This window comes from Patella vulgata, chromosome 3 (assembly GCF_932274485.2).
Source record: "Patella vulgata chromosome 3, xgPatVulg1.2, whole genome shotgun sequence".
Taxonomy (NCBI): domain Eukaryota; kingdom Metazoa; phylum Mollusca; class Gastropoda; family Patellidae; genus Patella; species Patella vulgata.
In genome coordinates this window covers 63519790-63541272 of record NC_065881.2, presented here as the reverse complement: position 1 = coordinate 63541272, position 21483 = coordinate 63519790, and the positions used below count along the sequence as shown (strand labels likewise).

General features: G+C 33.4%; 1 protein-coding gene across 1 annotated transcript in view; it reads right to left on the bottom strand.

Annotated features, from left to right (window-relative positions):
* LOC126815011 (WD repeat-containing protein 97) overlaps positions 1 to 21483 on the bottom strand; it is a 43826-nt gene that overhangs the window by 16370 nt on the left and 5973 nt on the right. Inside the window, exons 7-18 of the mRNA XM_056099298.1 lie at positions 19926 to 20078; positions 18296 to 18419; positions 14644 to 14806; positions 14034 to 14162; positions 13448 to 13623; positions 11434 to 11535; positions 7471 to 7694; positions 6556 to 6628; positions 5978 to 6160; positions 4980 to 5018; positions 2737 to 2875; positions 1851 to 1957 (exon numbers count right to left, since the gene is read on the bottom strand). Coding sequence (XP_055955273.1) covers positions 1851 to 1957; positions 2737 to 2875; positions 4980 to 5018; positions 5978 to 6160; positions 6556 to 6628; positions 7471 to 7694; positions 11434 to 11535; positions 13448 to 13623; positions 14034 to 14162; positions 14644 to 14806; positions 18296 to 18419; positions 19926 to 20078 — 1612 coding nt within the window. The remainder of the gene's footprint in view (positions 1 to 1850; positions 1958 to 2736; positions 2876 to 4979; positions 5019 to 5977; positions 6161 to 6555; positions 6629 to 7470; positions 7695 to 11433; positions 11536 to 13447; positions 13624 to 14033; positions 14163 to 14643; positions 14807 to 18295; positions 18420 to 19925; positions 20079 to 21483) is intronic.

Below are 21483 nucleotides of genomic sequence, written 5' to 3'. Positions count from 1 at the left end.
CGGGAGACGTGTTCGTCGACGTCAACGTCAACCGAAAACACTGCAAGAATTGGCCGTGGCACTGCAAGAGGAGTGGGTTAGATTTCCTCAAATCGTGATTGGACGGTTGATTAGGAGCATGCCACGATGAATTGCTGAATCTTTGAGGACTGGTGGAGCAATTACTCATTATTAATATTAAGACAAAAATCAAAAACGTCCATTTTCACTTTTGACAGTGTATCTCTTTGCGAGTAAAATGGGGCCGTCAGAAAAGCCGTCTATATGAACTGTTTTATTCATGTGTAGGCAATTGGTCTGTTATTAACATACACTGGTTACCTCTAATAAAAACAGCAGTGCATTTCCGCAGTTTTGTATTGTTTCTGAATATTCCCTACTTTTTTTGAAGAATATATTAACAAATTGCACATTTATCTGATTATCTATACTTTGTCAAAGCATTGCTTAGCTTTAGTGGAAAATGTTAATCATTGAACATTCACCTATGTACACCAAGTTCAAACATTCTACCTCAATTAAAAGCAGAGTTGTTATGTTCCAAAGTCTTTGTCAATCAAATTACTTAACGCTACTTAGCCTAAGCAGAAAATTGTAATTATCCAACTTAGTCAAGGTATTGATATAATGAATCTATCACTCTCACCCAATTAGAGCCAAAATTTATTTTTGTGTTCCAAAGTCTCACCCAATCACATGCTTAGCCTTAGTGAAAAATGCACACGATCAAACACTGTCAAGGCATTTACCTAATGAAAACCTACTCCAAGTTTGAACATTCTACCTCAGTTAGGAGAGGTCTCTACTTAGCCTAAGCAGAAAATGCTCATTATCGAACTGAGTCAGGGTATTGATGTAATGAAACTATACACAAAGTTTCACCACTGTCATCAATTGGAATCAAAGTTATCGCGCGCCAAAGTCTTGACCAATCAAATTGCTTATCATTCTGCTTACCCTAAGCAGAAAATGCACATTATCGAACTTAGTCATGGTGTTGATATAATGAAACTATACACCAAGTTTCATCATTCTCACTTAATTAGAAACAAAGTTATTGTATCCTAAAGCAGTCTCACTTAATTTGAACTAAAGTTATCGCATCCCAAAGCATCAACCAATCAAATTGCTTATCTCTGATTAGCCTAAGCAGAAAACGCTCATCTTCGAACTTCATCACCCGGTTGGACAGCGACACTACTCCTTATTCCATACAACCAGGGAATCGAAACCACGCCAGTTTACTCAATGACAACTTATGATACAGTGCACACGTGCTAACCATTCGGCCATCCAAACCCCCTGGCCTGCAGGCAGGCAGACAGACAGACAGACCCATTTTAATAGCCCCCTGCTTTCTTCGAAAGGTGGGGGGGGGGGGGACAATAAAATATACATGTATTATACAGGATGCAGTGTGGACTGTAGTCTCCTCCAGTACATATAATTCTTACTACTTATCATTTATCTTTTTAAGCACTCGTTAATCAAATTGCCTATCGCTCTCAGAAGCAAGAATCGGCAAATCAAACTGTTTATACCTCATGCTTAGCCTAAGTAGAAAATGCTCATTCATCTGCATTCATGAACATTTTAAGTCAATAATAAAAGAAGAAATATTTTGTTTAAAAATGAGTCATGGGCAGACAGGAGAACTCATCGGTTAGGACATTCGCTTCACAAACATCTCAAACCGCTTATATTTATTCACCAACATATTACAATTCAATGTACTGTTGTAACTATTATAAGATTCACTACACGATCAGTTTACCAACATTTACAATTCAATATACCTGTTACTGCAGAAGCAGTTTACTAACATCCTCTTATATGTAACTTATACTTACATGACTCGTATGGTATTTTAAACAGATGTCTTCCTATACCAACTAAAAGATCACCTTTAGAATTATAGAAGCTGATACTGTACGGTATTACATTTAACTTCAGTAACCTGTTTATTAATTTAACATACATTATATATAAGAGCTAAATCTGCCTATTGCAGGTCTTTCTTTAGGCCTGAAATGTTATCTAAATTAATAATTAGACATTAATTAACTTATCCAGACCATAATCAACTCTCGTCATCGCTAGCCTGCGATATTTACTGGATTTGAATCTGATCTGCTGCTCAACGCTCATTGATGATTAAATCCAAACATGGATAATCGAGACTATGTTTTTTTATCGTACTGACTTTAGTAATGATCATCGAGGCTAGGCCTAAAATTCAAAAGCTAATATCTCGGTTCAGAGTGGTCAATTTGACTGAAATTTTCAGCAAATTCACTTTACATTATCTAGTTTTTAACTATTATCATGAGAACTGCCAGCTCTTTATCTAATCTCCCATAATGCCCCTTTAATATAATATTCCCATTAGGTTCTCCAAAATGGCAGCTGATAATTCAAATAAAACAAAAGAAATTTAGAGTTTGAAGAAAGATGAAAAAAAAAAAAAAAAAATCATTTTTAGTGAGAGACACGGTATAATGTCCATTCAACACTGTAGTCAGTAAGTAGGAGAAAACTAGAGTTCCCAGAGAAACCCATGAGGTCAGGCAGAAGAAACTTGCATAGACCACTTGGCCACTAAATCTTTTTACCTAACTGATCAGAACCATGAAATTATCTACTTATTAGTATTTGAGACACTGTCAACTCTTTCAGATCAAAAGAACTAATCTATATAAGCCTATCACAGAAGTATGTGTATAAATTAAGTGTTACCTGACAAGAGTATTAGTTTCATTCCAGATACGAATAGTGCCATCAATACTAGCAGATGCAAACAACTTCATACGCCGACAGACTGTCAGTCCAGTTATTACATCTACATGGTCGTCGTCTGGTTTATGGTCAAACCGATCTATATAATAAACATAGAGGGGACATGTCATTCTCTCAATATACCCACCAGCAGTAAAGTCGTAAAATCTAAAATCACTATCAACAAATCCCACAAAGCAAGGTTTAAAAATATATTATCATTAGCTTTAAATGTAAAAATGTGACCAACTTTTTAATTTTATAGGTAGATGCAAGTGACGCCAATATGTCTACATCAAATATGGGTGTATAAAAACAATTACCAGTGAAGATTGATACAGTTTTCAAACTTTGTATTAAAGATACATTATGCAAGGCTAAATCTACCTATTGCAGGTCTTAATTTTGGCTTCAAATGTTATATAAATTATTATATAGACATTTATTCACATGACAAGCCTATCTCTCTTCACCATCGGATGGCCGAGATTTAAATCGATTTGAAAACTGCAAGATTTAAAAATTTAACGATACAATGGATAATTGAGACTTAGCCTCGGTTGTCAAGTACCACTGCTACGATAATAAACAATCTGTGCTACATTTTCAAACAGTCCTAGCTTAGACCAGAATAAAGTAATTTGAATGAAATTTCGAATATATTCATTTATCATTATCTTTTTCTATACTTTCATAGCAAAACGACTCTTTATCTAAATTTTACAAAATGCACCTTTGATTCACATCAACAAAGTATTGATCAATAAGATGTAATGTGATTGTTATTTAGAATTAAATACTAATCATATGCATATTAACATACATATCATGTATAACTTTAAACTAAAGTCCTTCAAAACTTATCTATTATCGGCTTTGGAAAATTGTTTCCAATAATTACAGTTAAATTTTCACATGTTGATATGTTATCAATTTATAGCACATCACAATGCCAGCTTGATATTGAAGATAGCTTGAATTATTATGTTTTGTAAATAAAAAAGAATACGGTCATTTACAAAAGTTTGGTTGTTAAAGTCATGCAATGTTCAAAGGTTTAGATGTTTATTTTTTCATGCAAATTATAATATAAACTGTTTGCTGTTTTTATTTTATTTTTATTTCTGAATCTGATCCTTCCATGGGTTAAGGGATTCTGAGTCTTTTCTTTGCCTCCAAAACAAATCTTTTCCTTTGCCTCCAAAACAAGTTCATCATACCATTCTTAAATTTTTTGGAGTTGATAGGTATAAAGAAAGATTCTTTCAGTGGTAAAATCTGTATAGTTCTTGTAGACTTTACAGCCTTGAGTACCAAAATTATTTTGGAAGCGTGGAATGACTTCAAATCCCCTTAATTGTTGAAGGAATGGAAATCGTTAATAACAATGTTTAGTTTTTCTGACTATGTCAGGCTGTCAACATATAATTATCAGACACATGGAAATGAGTTAGAAGAATTGGACTAACCCATTTATTTCATGCATATTATAAAGTTGAAGAAAAAAATAACATTTTAGGTGCAAATTAGTAGTGATGTGGAATGATGTAGATAGATTTTATGAGAAATTTTGTCAATATTATGTTTTAAAGATTCTTTCCCACAAAACTGTTTATCGGGTGGTTATTTCCAATAAATGAAATGAAATGGGGTTTAATGTCCTACTGTTCTGCTCTGTACTTGGCTAATGAAGACGGGTATAGGCCATACAGTGTGCTATGAGGGATATTTTTACCGGGCAGCGGCACTACGGCATATCTTATATTGAATTCCATCTGTCAAGGGATCTTTTACGTGCATGCCAATGTGTATACGGGACCTCGGTTTTTCGTCCTATCCGAACGACTAGACAGCTGTCCTTGTAAGGCCCTCTGTCCTGCATCACTGACAAGGGGGAACCACATTGGAAAATCTGGATGAACTTTCTTGGCCAATGCAGGGATCAAAAAGCCATCTTTTAATAGATTTTTATAGCTTCAGGTATTTCCTCGCGAAACAATGTTTTGAGATGGATTTGAAGCAAAATTTTGATAGATTAATTGGTTTGAATATGTTTTTAGTCCAAATATATCATAAAATCACCCAGTTTGTATGCAGGAAGGTATCTTTACAGAGCAAAAACAAAATGTGCAAAGTTGACTGTGTGCATGTATGATGTTAGTGATGATATTGCTGTGAAATACGTTTGGTCAATCTCGACTTACTGTGAAAAGCATCTAAATTTTGAGTTTCATTCCCAAACACTAGAAAAATGATATGAATATGATAATGATATTATTAATCTATCACTTCAAATCAAAATATTAATAATCACAGCAAACTGGAAATGAATTGTAACAATATCATACAGAACAGCAAAATATTCTGTATGGATTTTTGTATGGAATTAGACATAGCTAAAAAGACCAAGTGTCAAAATGAGACCGAAATTAGAAAGGAAAGAGATTTAACATCTTGTCAACATCAGGGTATTTTGAGTCTACTTGATTCAAGCTAGGTCATTTCGAGACTAACATATGGATCAATTTTATTTCAATGATTCGCTTGCGCATAGGGGTCTTTAGCAGTGGGAGAAAACCAGAGGACCCAGAGAAAACCCACGAGGTTGGACAGGCGACTCTACTCCTTGTCACGTACAACCGGGGAATCGAAACCACGCCAGTTGACTCAATGACAGACTTTATGATACAGCGCACACAAGCTAACCATTCGGCAATACACCCCCCTAGGCATTTTGAGACAAACAGATGGTCATTTATATTTTCTTCCAGTACAACATATGTGTGCAATGGAAAGGACATTTATTTCTCCTGGTACACTGATTGCATCCATGCTAACCATTGAAGAGAAATGAAAAGAAATGGGGTTTAACATCCTACTGTTCTGCACCGACTGGGCTAATGAAGAGGGACATACGCTATGTAGTGTGCTATGAGGAAAATTTTGCCAAGACAGCAGCTCTACGGCCTACTCTTACAATTTCAACTGTTAAGGGTTCCGCGCCAATGTGTACACGGAACCTTCGTATTTCATCCTATCTGAATGACTATACATTGTTCCTTGCCAGGCCCTCGGTCCTACACCACTGACAAGGGGGAACCATTCCGGTAAATCACGATGATTATCTTTGGCCAACGCAGTGATCTGAAAGGTATTTCGCTGTTCAGTATGTAATATCAATATATGATTAGGAGAAACATACTTTTGTCCTGGAGATTATAAAGCACTGTACTGAAGGTAGCTGTAGTAGGATCTTGAAAGGTCACACATAATGTAGACTTAATGGTAGACATATGAGCAGGAGTATGAGCACAGTAAAATGACATTAATGGTGTCAAGGCTTCTTCAGCAAATGGATACAATCTCCAAATTTTAATCACGTTATCTGAAAAAATTGTAGTAGAAATAATAATGATAAATTAAGCACCAATGTTTCAAAAATCTAAATCATTCTAATTCTCACCACGTCGCATCATATTTTATAGTTTATCATTTTTTAATAAAGACATAGATAAGTGTAGCCAAATATTGCTCAGTTATAGTAATAGTATTCCATAGAATTGTGACCTTTGTATTTACTGAAACATATTTGTTAGGCATCATTTTCAGAGTAAACTTGAAGGACAATCATTTAAAAAGATATGTAATTCACAGCATCGCAGCCAGGATTTAACAAGAACAGATAATTGTTTAAGGTCTAAATGGGTACTCGAAGCCTCAAGCACCACTACTGGCTATACAACTTCCAAAAACACTTTCTCCTGCACATACAAAACCTACCCATTCCAGCCGATATAAGTTGATCTTCTTTAGAATTAGCCAACAGATTTAACACGCCTTTACTACCATGAGCCTAAAACAAATCAAATCATGAAATCCTACTTATAACCTAAAGCTGTATATCTATATGTTGTAACTTCGACCCATATACAAAAAGTAAAACAAAAATTTATAAGCTATGTGAGCAGTAGTATCAGGTGTTATCATACTCAGGACCTGGACTAGATATAATAAAAATATGCCTAAAATTAAGGTGTGCGATAAAGATGTCTCCATTGTGATATCCTGCAACTGTATGAAACTCACAGGTTTATAATCGGCAATACTGTATTGGTCCTTTTTCCTGAAAGAGTCTATCCATGGGATACATTTTCAGAATCAATCATATACATTTTATCAACTATAATAGGATGTAGCTTACAAGATTGAGGCGAAAAAAAAAAAAAAAAAAAAAAAAAAAAAAAAAAAAATGAAGGTGAATGATGATTTACAACAGATCAAGGTGAATGACATACATAAGATTAAGGTGAATGATTTACATATCAGATCAAGGTGAATGATAATTTACAATGATCTTTTAGAGGCATTTTTAACTTGATAGAGCAATAAGCTATAACACATACTTATGGAAGAACAATTACTGATTTATTTAGGTGACGTTTCAAAGAGTATTCTCTCAACGTTTTCAAGCAAGTACATTAACAAATGTGTAGGGCAATCATATATAGACAAGCAATAACAACAAATCAGAAACCATGCATGACAACAACAAGGTCAAAGGCATGAAAACAACACAATCAAAGACAAGGTGCATATATGTTCTTCCATAAGTATGTGTTATAGCTTATTGATAATTTACAACAGATGAAGGTGAATAATTTACAAAAGCAGTCCTTAATTCAAACTCATATTTACCTCTATCTTAAAATCTACATCACCAGTTAGCCAATTATAAACACAAATATAGCCATCTCTTCTTCCCCCTAGTAGTAGAGTTCTGTTGCGATTCTGGTTTTTAGGTGGATGGGACAAAGTTTTTAAACTTTGAGTGGTAGCACCTCTTTTCATAGCTTCCCAAATATCTCCCTCGACCATCACATCAACAATATACTCATACACCAGTAGATAGTTACAAATTTCTGATTATAGGAGAAATATATGTATCTTATCATGCTTGTTGAATGATCATGCAAAATTATACATATTACCAAGTATAAATTTCATCATGTTTGAATAAATGCTTCTGTGCATTTTAAGTTGCCATATGGTGTTTGTATAAATGACTGGGAAATCAGATGTATCATTTTATCATGTTTGTATAAAAGACTGAAATAATATATAACCATGTATCAATTTTATCATTGTTTTTTTTTTTAAAAATAAATGATTCTGAAATTTTAATTCTATCATATTTGTATAATTAAGAATGATTGTGAAGTCATTTACAATGTCATATTTTCAATTTTATCATGATTGTGAAATTGTATTACCATGTCTCAATTTCATCAGGTTTTATAATTATAAATAATTGTGAAATTGTATTACCATGCATCAATTTCATCATGTTTGTATAAATGATTGTGAAATTTATTACCATGTGTTTATAAATGATTGTGAAATTTATTACCCTGTACCAGTTTTATCAAGTTTTTTTATAAATGATTGTGAAATTCCATTATCTATTTTACCAGGTTTGTATAAATGACTTAGGAATAATATATTACAATACATTTTTCCTTAGAATTACATGGACATACCATAAATTAAATATCCTATTATTATAATTCAACTGATCTTAATAAAACATGTAAATTTAATGGTTGAGCTTATACTAGTATTCACTTGCCAGGCAAGATACACCCACATTTTGCAAGAGATGGATAGAGAACAAGCTAAACAAAAAGGGATTTTTCGTACAACCAAGGGCCATAATTCAGGAAGTTAAGATCTGATATGCGCGAATATCGATGGGAACAAAGATCTTTGGGTTAAAAAGATATATTTCAAGTTTTATCAAAATCGGATCAAAATTGTGACTTCTAGAGGGTCCACAACCTTGATATATCATATATTTACACTATTTGCATACGAGGGGTGGCCATTTTGTCTGGCAGTTTTGGTCCCATTTTCATGAAATTTGAACTCGGCCGTCATTAGGGTGCAACAGTGATATATTCAAACATTTTATTTTTCAATCGGATAAAAATTGTGACCTCTAGTAGAAACCACAAGCTAAAACGTGATTCTTCGTACAATCAAAGGTCATAATTCCGGAAGTTACAATCCGATATGCCTGAATATCAAAAGGAACGAAGAGGGGCGACCATTTTGTCTGGCAGTTTTGTTCCAATTTTAACGAAATTTGAACTCAAGTATAATTACAGTGTAACAGTGATATATTTGAACATTTTTTTAAATCGGATAATAATTGTGACCTCTAGAGGGACCACAAGCTAAAAACGCAATTTTACGTACAACCAGGGGCCATAATTCAGTAAGTTACAATACGACATGCGCAAATATCAAAAGAACCAAGATCTTTGAGTTATAAACATGCATTTCAAGTTTCATCAAAATCAGATGAAAATTATCACCTCTAGCGAGCGTGTCCACAAGCTAAAATCGTGATTTTCGTACAATCAGGGGCCATAATCCATGAAGTTATGGTCCGATATATGCCAATATCAAAAGAATCAAGATCTTTGGGAGATAGACCTATATTTTAAGTTTTGTCAAAATCAAAAATTGTGACTTATAGAGTGTCCACAAACAAATTGTGGACGGACGTACAGGGGCGACGACAATATACATCCACATGAAAATGTAAAGAGAATTGAAATATATCATCACCATAACTATGTAATTTTGTATTTCCAGACATTTGTACATCTTATAACATTATTGTGTGTTAACTGAAATATAACTAACAAGTATAACAGCACCCGTAAATAAGTTATGTGTAAATTACATTGTGATACAAAATAAGTATATAGCATATGTTATATGTTATCATAATTAGTGCACTGTGTTAAAGAAATAGAAAGGAATATTTATATCTTTGTAAAAGTGTAAAACAGTATTTATATCTGTCAACATGGTGTATAAGTTATTGTAGATTAATAAACAGACGAAAACATTTGGTTAGTTACAAACAAGTTAAGTGATTCACTCAAATAATTACAGTCAATCTTCATTGATTCAAATTTCATAAATTAAAGGGAAATGTCACTGACTTTTTAATCTGAATTGGTATTTTAATCTAAGATTACAAAGGGGTTTAATGACAATACATTAGTTTTGTTGTTATAGTCAGGGGCGGATTGGGGCCGGGAACCGGCCCGGGCTTCCGTGTCGGAGCAGCCACTTTTACTGACCGCTGAGCCCGGACGGGGGGTCCTGGGGCTCTCCCCCTGGAAAATTTTGAAAAATGAAACCCAAATATGCGATTGGGTGGCATATCTGATTATAATCTCTGTCAAATATTATATCTCATAAATCGATTAATTTAGGCCAAAACCCCGACCTGCAAGTAATTTACAACCATCAACCTGTGAAATTATCATATCGTCATATTATTAATTAATGGAGTTACGAACCATCGGCAGATATTTCTGGCGTATCCCCACAAACAGGGTGCAGGTGACTTAATAATTAATAAATTTGCAGGAGGCAGTGATGTCGTGGCGGCCCGTTAAAGCCACCGGCCACATACAACATGATCATCATCGCTCCATGACCGGTCTAATACCCCCCCCCCCCATATAATGTTCAGCAGAAGCAGAAAAAGGTTTTTTTTAGACGAATTGGACAAAATTATCTTTTTCATTTTTTGGTCCGACCGGCCCTTCGGGCAATCGCCCAATCCGCCCCTGGTTATAGTGCTTCTAGTTATAGCATAAATCACTTAATTTATCAGGCTAAAAAATCACACCATTTGTCAGATGACATGCAGTCAGTAAGACGTTGGCTCGCTAACCTGGAAGTCCCGTGTTCGATCACTGAGAAAGTTCATTTGGACTTTCTGGCGTGGTACACCTTTGTCAGAGGTGTAGTACGGAGGGCCTGGCAAGGGGCAAAGTATATATTGGCGTGCACATAAAAGAATTCTATGTAAGAATAGCCATAGCGCTGCTGTCTGGGCAAAATTTCCATCATAGCACCACACTGTATCTTCATTAGCCCAATCGGAGCAAAACAGAAGGGCGTTAAACCCCATTTCATTTCAAATGACATGCCAAGAAGATTTAGTATATTTCAGTGATATGTGTGTGTGTTAAATAGCTATATTTAACATCTGATATTGCAGTGATATGTCCCTTTTTTTGTCTTTTCTACAGATCTTAGATTTTTTCAACAATGTTATAAATAACATCATTAAAGTAAAGTAGTTCTGAAGTAGAAGACAATATATCTCAATGAATGAAGACTGACAGTAATCAAATGTTATTAAAATATTATTTGTCGAATGGTTAAACTGACCTGAAATTACAAAGAAAAAAAAACAATTAAAAGACAAATATAACAAACTCTAATTATGTCAAAAAATATCTTCAGTTCTATTTGCTATCTACAAGTATAGACTTTAACATGTTTTTATTTTTATCTTCTGAAGTAACATCAACTATATCAATTTGAGCTCTTAAATTTAAACCATTTACAAGTCGAGACATCACTGTTGGAATTGAAAAATAAAAAGCGACTGATTGTTTTGGACTGAATTAAATTCCTTCCCACTATATCAAAACAATTACATTCTTCAATGTACAACAGACTATAAGGATAATCAAATAAAGATTTTGAAAGAAGAAACACTATCAAACACTTAAAATAAATGATTAAGATATCCCGTCTTTTTTATAGACTTTAAATAAAAACTACCTCCTGGCTGAAAATTTTTCCATCTATTAACAACTTTACATGGATTGGTATTAGTAAGTGATTTAACAATATCACCATTACCCATTACGGTAAATAATGTCTCTAAAATAAAGATAAATATTGCAATAATCAGAAAAGGTTACAAGCGGTTGCCATGCAAGATACGCCCACATTTTGCTAGAGATGGACCGAGAATAAACTAAAAAAAAAGAAGCGTTTTTTCGTACAAACAGGGGCCATAATCTAGGAAGTTAAGGTCTGACATCTACAGGAATCAAGATCTTTGGGACATAAACATATATTTTAAGTTTCATCAAAATCAGATAAAAATTGTGACCTCTACAGGGTCCACAACCTTGGTATTACATATTTGCGTATCTACAGGAACCGAGATCTTCAAGATATAAAACATATATTTTAAGTTTCATCAAAATCGGATAAAAATTGTGAACCCTAGAGGGTCCACAACCTTGTGATACATTTTCGTACAATCATGGGCCTTATAATCCAGGAAATTACGGTCCGATATGCGTGAACCAAGATCTTCGGGATATAATTTATAAACATATATTCTAAGTTTCATCAAAAGTTACGGTCTGATATGCGCGAATATCAAAAGGAACCAAGATCTTTGGGATATAAACAAATATTTTAAGTTTCATCAAAATCGGATCAAAATTGTGACCTCTAGAGGGTTCACAAACAAATTGTGGACCAACAGGAGCGACTACAATATACGTCCACATGAAAATGTGGGCATATAAAAAGCTCCAGGGCGCCAACAATCACAATAACCACAATAATAGCCATCAACATGACCAGGGAAAATCTTCTACTACCACAGTGAGACCAATAATGATCAACAATATTATAAAGTATTTTTTGATATAATTTCAGGGAGATTCTGGTGGTCCATTAATGTGCATGGTAGGGGAAAAGTATACTTTATTCGGTATTGTATCTAGTGGACGTGGTTGTGCTGATGCCGACCAAGCTGGATTCTATACTAATATTCCGTATTACAGAAACTGGATCAATTCTCAATTAAGCATGCTGCCCACGAAATAGAGCTACATTCTTGATCATGCAGTTTTATGCTGTGATCCATTTCGGTTTGATTTCTTATTAGTAATATATTATAAGAAGAATCCACGGGGTATAGTGTAGGGTGGGGTGGAAGGCAGGGGAGGGGTCAGGGGCTCAAAAAAGGTAATTAAATTCAGGTGAAACCAACGATAGGTTGGATGGTTATAGATTTTAAGCACAAGACCCTCACCCTTGAAGACAAACAATACAAGTAACAAAATTTGATACAATCCTAAAAAGTTTTCAAAGTTAAAAATACTTTGATTTTATTGGGGAGGGGAGCTGAAGGGAACTGACACCCACTTTGCATCTCTCAAACCCCAAAATTCAAGAAGCGGCAAAACTTTGTGAGGCAGTTTCTATCCAATTTTCACGGAATTCTAACTCAACTGTCATTAGGGTGTAACAGTGATATATTTAAACGTTTCTAAAAATCGGCTAAAAATTGTGACCTCTAGAGAATCCACAAGCTAATCGTAAGGGAGCTAGGTTTGGGTTGTTTCGAAAATCGCGTACAAAATTTCTACTATGCTAGATGAGTGGACAGAGGTGTCTGATACTCTGAACCTTGATTCTTAAGTTGCGGGTCCCCTTCCCATGGGGTGGCAGGTCCGAACAACAATAAACTTTCGTATTTAAGTAGACCAACTTCAGATGTCGCCAAAAACCCTTCCTTCAAATCTTAAGAACACCCCCTTTACCCACCTGAGAGATGAGCTAATTAAGCTTCTGTGTACAACATTAAATTTTTCGTTAAAAGTTTCAAGGTGTTGTATAGGACTTGGACCCAGAACGACTGAACAAGTGGCACTAAGGGCTATCATTATAGTTTTTGTCTCAGAAAGATGTTTACAACTGATTTATAAATAAACCAATTATCATCCCATCCCTTTATTAGTTTCTAACATACTGTCAACTGTAGACATACCTTCTGCTATAGCATAAGCAGCATCAACTAAACCTGAAAACTGTTCCATAATTAAAGATGTAATGACATTCCCATTACCAGGTGAAACAATACGAACACTAGAATCAGAACATGATAATACAGCTCTTACAGGAAAAAATGGATGAGTTGTGATTTTCACTTTATTTACACGATGCCTGAAATTATACACCATACAAAATAAAGAGTTTAAATAAAACTTGTGAATGTCAAATATTTAATTTTGCATAAGTTTGTAATTTCTAATAAATCAGTTTTACGAACTTCTGAATCACCTTACACAATGACAAGATTATCTAAGAGGGCTTCATGATTGATTGTGTATATTTGTCTGGAACATTGCAATCGTGTGATATAGAATCAAGTCTTGTCACAGTTTTATCCGTGCTGATAATAGATGTGGTATGACTATTAACATGAAGCTGTGGTGATTTTCTTATTGATTCAGTTGATTAACGTCTTTATTTAACTGTCCCTGTTTGCGGGATTGAGAGAATTCCACCCTTCACATCAAAAATGGTGGTTTGGTCTGAGAGATTTATATTAGCAATATAGAAATACAACTTACCCAATAGCAGTATGTATGTTATATAAATGTTGTAGCTGCCATAAATCAACTTTACGCCCAGAAAATGTATAGAATATATTATACTGTTGTTCTGTACCTAAACCATCAACAGGTTCAGCTATAGCTACTCTAAAACAACACAATGTATACAAACATGTTATAATAATATTGTTTTAAACTTTAAAGTCATTGATATATCATTTCACTAATTTATTTTCATAGAAAACTCCCCTTTTTACCCACCAAATAGCACATCTAGATCTTCAAATAAAAACCTCAGCAAATCTCATCTTTCTATGAAATCAAGTACTAGAAATGACTGTTATTTCTTAATTTTGAACATATTAATTCCTATTTGAGAGAAATAAAATATCAATGTATAAATATCAGTTATCTTCAAATTCAAGCTTAAAATCTGTCTTGATAAAAAGATTTCTAATAACTTAAACATGATATAGTTTCACCAAGATTAACCAGATACAATAATTCACCAGGATGGACCAGATACCAGATTTCACCAAGACACATTTTTTTCTTTTTTAAAGATTCACAGCTTTTGGATAAAAAATACAACAAATTTCTAGACTTGACCAATATCTATATTACCAACCTATCAACTTCATCACATGTTTCTAGATTCCACACTCTAATGGTATGATCTGTACTAGCTGATATTACAGCTGGTCCATTAGGATAAACAGCTAGAGCATTGACTTTCTCACAATGTCCTACAAATACCATCACTATATGCCATTTCTCATCCCATACTTTTACTGAAACAGACATTTTGACAATGAAAATATGATTTTTAAAGAGAATTTAATATTTTATCTTTAAGACTTCTACAAAGTAAAAGGTATGGATTTTAATGTCTCATGAACACAAATTTTATGTCTATGGTTACATAATGTTAGTGAAAAGAGACCTGCCTCAGCAGCAATATTTCCAACTTACATTTCAAAATTTCTGAGAATTATTCTCTGCCTATGTCAGCAATTTTATTTATAGAGATACGTAAAAGAATTTTGACTGAGCAATAATTGTGAAGCGACTTCAGCTCAATTAAATTAAAGAGTGAATCTTTACTAAAACCAAGTTTACATTATTATTATAATACACATATTTATATAGCGCTGCTTTCACTGGAAGTGTTCAGTACTAGTAGGGCTTTACAATAATTGCAACAAGTCGAATAAATTATACAATGACAAGCAAATAAAATATAAAATGACAAACAAATGAAATATAAAGTGACAGATAAATAAAATATAAAGTTACAAACAAATAAAATAATAAAAATGAACATATATCACAGACTAATTAGCTAATTACCGATAAACATTCTTTTAAAAAGATGGGTCTTAAGCAGACATTCAAAATGACAACTATGCATAGTGTATGAGAGTTTATTCCAGAGTTTGGGAGAGGCAACTGAAAAATTAGCTTTTTTCTCAACAAGTACATATTCATGAGAAGCAGAACGTAAACAACGATTAGGTTTATAGAATTGTAAAATATCGGACAAATAAAAATGGCCTATATTATCTAAACATTTAAAAGTAAAATCTTATATTATATTGTATTCTATATACAACGGGTACCGTAACCAATGTAATTTATAGAAGACAGGTGTAACATGATCACGATAGGGAATGCCTGATATTAGTCTAGCAGCAGAGTTTTGAAGTTTTTGAAGCTTATCAAGATGTTTAGCAGGAGTACCATAGAAAACAAGTTAAAACAATCAATACGCGATGTAAGAAGAGAATTAATTAAAGGGGACATGAGATGGCTGAGAAAATGTTTTGGTACGTATAGCCAGTGGTCATTATATCCACTTTGCAGCAAGTTCAAACCAATCTGATTAATTCAGCTATCTTCTTTCAAAGTCACAAAAAGAGACCTCCAGTAAAAACAACTTTGCCAATTATGGAAAACACTCTTAATCCCCTTAGACGTGACAGTGACCAAATGCATATTTAGAATGTTTATTCCTTAATTACCTATATACAGCTAGGTGTATATTCATTAACGCCTGACTGATTTCTTAATCTCCTAATTAAATAAAACAATTGACTACGGAATAATTTGTTTTGTAATTCATTTTAATTTAAGATTCAATTTAGGATTTGTTTTATAATGTCCCGCTCTCTCTTCTCACGACAGCGATTTTAAAACTGTGTTTTAAAGTGACTTTTTGATAGAGTCCATCTACCATCGTGTGCAGTCCAAACGATTTGAGATACATTTTCGTCAGAAGAGTATTGTGGTTCCAATTATTAATTTGAGATTCCATGGATAAATGACAATCAAAAATGACACCAATATTTCTAGCAAATTTAGATGGATTAATGTTAGAATTACCAACTTGAACAGACATATCATTTAATTTGTTTATGTTAATATTTGATCCAAGCAGCAAGTATTCTGATTTATCGTCATTAACCTTTAAAAAGTTTTTTTACTCATTCAGGTTTTAATAATATACATGACTCAAAATTCTGTTTAGAGTGATCAAACTGACTTTCAGTTGGCTTAAAAGAAATATACAATTGTGTGTTGTCAGCATGGAAATCGCAACAAAGTCCATGGTGTCTGACAATGTCACCAAGTGGTTTGGTATAAAGGCTAAAAATAAAAGAATGGGGCCAAGGACAGAGCCTTCAGGTACTCCAGATGATATGGTCTGTAGAGACAAATACAACTCATTTACATTCACTTTCTGTGATTTGTCATCAGAGATTCCAAACACAGATTCCAAACGGTTTAAAAGGATATTATGGTCAACTTTGTCAGATGCTGCGGATAAATCCAACAAAATTAGGTTGGGATCTAAATTTGATTTTTTAAGAAGGGGAAATACAATTGCGGATTTAAATGTGTTTGGGACTGTATTTTCCTCAATGGCACTTTTCAGGTGCAAGTGTGTTTTTAAAAGGTCTTGTTTAAAATGGAGAAATATTGCTCAGCTTCAAATTAACATTATTTAAGTAATTACTATCAGAAAATCTGTTTCGTTCCAATTCCTGACAGAAACTGTCTTCTTGTAAACTGTTTAATTTTCGATATGTTCCAGATTTTGTTGCACATTTTGACTTTGGAATAGGTAACTGGAAGTGAACAGGAAAATTATCAAATATTAAATAATCTTCAACATTGATATTATCCAATTGTATTGAACTATCTTCTCTTGTGATAACCAAATCCAATGTGTGGCCTTTTCTATGGGTTAATGTAGTAATATACTGTAAAGGGAATGACTGTTTAATAAGTCTGTAAATTGACGTGTTGATGTGTTAGAGTGTTGATCAATGTTAAAATTAAAGTTCCTAACAGATCTACAGTTTAATAAACAAAAGTTTGAGGTCTCTGTATTGGTTTCATTTGAATGAGATTTCTGGGATTAGATCCAGATGACGTAATTAATTTAGATTTACAAGTTTTGATTTTCGTACTCCTGCTTGGCTTGTGCTTAAAACTGTTTTTGTCAAATGTTTGATATTATAATACAGTTTATTAGAGTCAGCTGAAATTATTGTATCTTAAAGTTTTAGTAACTCGCTTCTACTATACTTGATGCTTCATTGATTCTTATTAGTTTTAAACTAAAATATTTTCTTCCAAAATAATAAAAAAAAAATCAATTTTCACTAAAATAATTATCTACAAATATTCTCTATATGTTGATATATCACTATGCTAAGTTGCAACATTGATTAAGCTTTAATAACAGAAAAATTACAGAAAGACTGCAGAGCTATTGAGGAGAAGCCAGTCACGTTCACCCTCACAATGATCATTTTTGGTGTCTGAACCTGGGTCATTATAGTTGTAAATTTAGAGCCTTAATCATACAATTACTGTGACCCCCCCCCCCAAGTCTTTACACAGTTACATTATCCTATACCTATTACTTGTACAAATTGTTGACATTTTGAAACATGCACCTTAGCATATTTTTTACTTATAATTAATCAACAGCTCTAAACAAATACTTCGAATTTAAAAAAAAAAACAAACAAAATATTTATGGAATGAAAGGCTATTTCATCAATAATATGCAATGAATCAAATCTGATTTAGACCAATCGAATGCCACATGTGCTTAAACAATCTGTTTCATGTGGTCTTGATCAGTAAACCAATATTTTGAAAATATGGTCTAGTACATGTCGGAGATAAGGTCAGGCTGGGCGATTGAATCTACACATGCATGCTAATTAACCTATAGATATAATAAATTAGTATATATTTCAACTTACTAGATCCATCTAGAGCTCCTGTAACCACATACTTCAAAGGATTAAAGAATGTCAAAGCTGTTATAGAACGAACATGTAAATCTTTTTTATGTAATAACATCTTTCCATGATGAATGTTAAATACCTAAAATATAACCAGCAGTTGCTAGGCAAGATACGCCCACATTTTGCAAGAGACGGATAGAGAACAAGCTAAAAACAAAAGCGATTTTTCGATAGAAAGATATATTTTAAGTTTCATCAAAATTGGATAAAAATTGTGACCTCTAGAGGGTCCACAACTTTCATATTATATACTTTCACACAATTTGTGTACAAAGACTAGAGCAGCCATTTTGTCGGGCAGTTCAGTTTTGATATTCCTGAAATTCGAATTCAACCTTCATTATAATGGAATGGTGATATATTTAAACAGTTTTTAAAATCGGATAAAAATTCTGACCTCTAGAGAATCCACAAGCTAAAAAATTTGATTTTTCGTATAATCAGGGGCCATAATCTAGGAAGTTAAAATTAAAAGGAACCAAGATTTTGGGGTTATTATAAACATACATTTCAAGTTCCATCAACATCGGATCAAAATTGTGGCCTCTAGAGGGTCTACAACCTTAATATACCATATTTTCACACTATTTGCGTTGGAAGGGCGACCATTTTGAACCATCATTAGGGTGTAATGGTGATATATTCAAACGGTTTTTAAAATCGGATAAAAATTGTGCCCTCTAGTGGGACCACAAGCTAAAACGTGATTTTTCGTACAATCAAGGGCCATAATTCAGGAAGTTATGATCCGATATTCAGCACCAAGATCTTTGGGTTATAAACATGTATTTCAAGTTTCATCAAAATCAGATCAAAATTTTTACCTCTAGAGGGTCCACAACCTTGATATACAATATTTTTACTATTTACAACGAGGGGCGGCCATTTTGTCCGGTGATGTATTTGAACATTTTGTTTTAAATCGGATAATAATTGTGACCTCTCGAGATACCACAAGCTAAAAATGCGATTTTTCATAAAATCAGGAGCCATAATTCAGGAAGTTACGATCCGATGTACGCGAATATCGAACCAAGATCTTTGGGTTATAAACATGCATATCAAGTTTCATCAAAATCAGATGAAAATTGTGACCTCTAGAGTGTCCACAAGCTAAAAACGTGATTATAATTCATGAAGTTATGGTCTGACACATGCCAACATCGAAAGGAACCGAGATCTTTGAGGGGTAGACCTATATTTCAAGTTTTTTGTTAAAATCGGATAAATATTGTGACCTGTAGAGGGTCCACAAACAATTGTGGATGGACAGACGGACAGACAAGGGTGACAGCATAATATGTCCACATGAAAATGTGGGCGTATAAAAATTAATTAAAAACATAGTCGAGTTTTCATTCCCCATTAAATTGTAACCTGCAGCAAAGTCATTCATGCTAGATCTAAAAACGCCAACACATCACAAAAGAGTAAGTTTTTATAAAATATATTATGAACTCTACAAAATGTGTTCCAGTGAGAACTTTGGTTCTTTCTTAAATGCCCATATGAACAATCCCACCATGTTTCCATTGAGAAATTTTTACAGAAGAATATTTTAAAAAAGACAAAGTTCTTGACATACCACAACTCCACTGTCTATAGCTAAGTAAAGTCTCTGGGACTGACTAGCTGTATCTTCTAATACCATCATATTAAACATATTATCTTCACCAAACTCTGTTTTTATTGTTTTGTTAGGTATAAGATGTCGTGCAGCATAACGAAATGCTATAGTCTGTCAAAAGAATAAATATAAATATTCATATATAAACTATGACATTGTTACTGCAAAATATATATATCCACTTTTCTTTTACCAATTACATAAAATTATATAACCAAACTAGACAGTAAAATTATATAAATGATAATTACAATGCACTGGGGAATTTCATAAATTAAGCTAAAAATTTATTTTACAAACATTGTTAATCTCTTGCAAACTACAATATATTGTAAAAGTAGAATCTCTAATAGGAATATCAGTCTAAAAATGGTTCAATTCTGTTCAGCATTTACAAAGATATGATGAATTACTTTGTCAACATCTGGCATCTACTGCAGATGATATAGTATACAACCACCAGTGGCACTTATGATTTTCAATGAAATCATAATTAAGACAGGCCACTTCTTAAATCAACTGAATGCAAGCTGGGACATTATCTACTATTGATATTTAAATATTGTTTTTCTTAAAGATGGGGTCCCAGAAAAGTATTTATCGGTGGTTATTTCCAATAAAGGTATGGCAATTTTGGTATATATGGAAAGTAGAGATATCCAATCTCACTAGAAAAATACTGGATTCCCCGAAAAACACTCATGGAGCGTATACAGGACAAAAATGTAAGGGTTCCCCTAATCAACAGCCTGACGATTAGGAACTTCTGCACGCGTGATGTCAAAGGTCACAAGCGAACATTGAGCGCTTGATGTACAAGTTGATAAACTTTATGAAGAGTTAGACGTACAATACTTTCTGAGATAAAAATGACGGAAAAAGACGCGGGTAGTGGATAATTCGAGGATTTAATTAGGATTCGATATTTGTAAGAAATAGTAAGCGATTAAAGACAACATCGTCTTATGTATGCAATGAATTCTCCACTGACACCCAAGACGTGACGTAAACATGACCTGGTTTGATCGAATTTTAATAGCAGGGCATTCCTTCGCAATTACAATGTTTGAGAAGGATTTGAAGCATAAGCATAGTTTGAATATGTTTTTAGTCCATATATACCATAAAATCACCCAGTTTGTACGCGAGAACCCATTTTTAAAGCGGCATTAGGTAAAATTAGATAAAGAGCTGGAAGTTCTCACTACAATAGTTACAAAATAGATAATGAAAAGAGAATATGCTGAAAATTTCAGTCAAATTACTTCATTCTGAGCCAAGCTATTGGCGATACAATTATTATCTAACCTCGACTGTCATTAATACTACCGCTGTTATGATAATAAAGTCTTTCATCAACCACAAAACATATTCAAATCTACTAAATATCGGAGTCATCTGACTGCATTGAGAGTTGATTATGGTCTTGGTAAGTTAATTATTGTCTAATTAATAATTTATGTAACATTTAAGCTGCAATAGGCAGATTTAGCTCTTGCATAATGCATGTTTAATT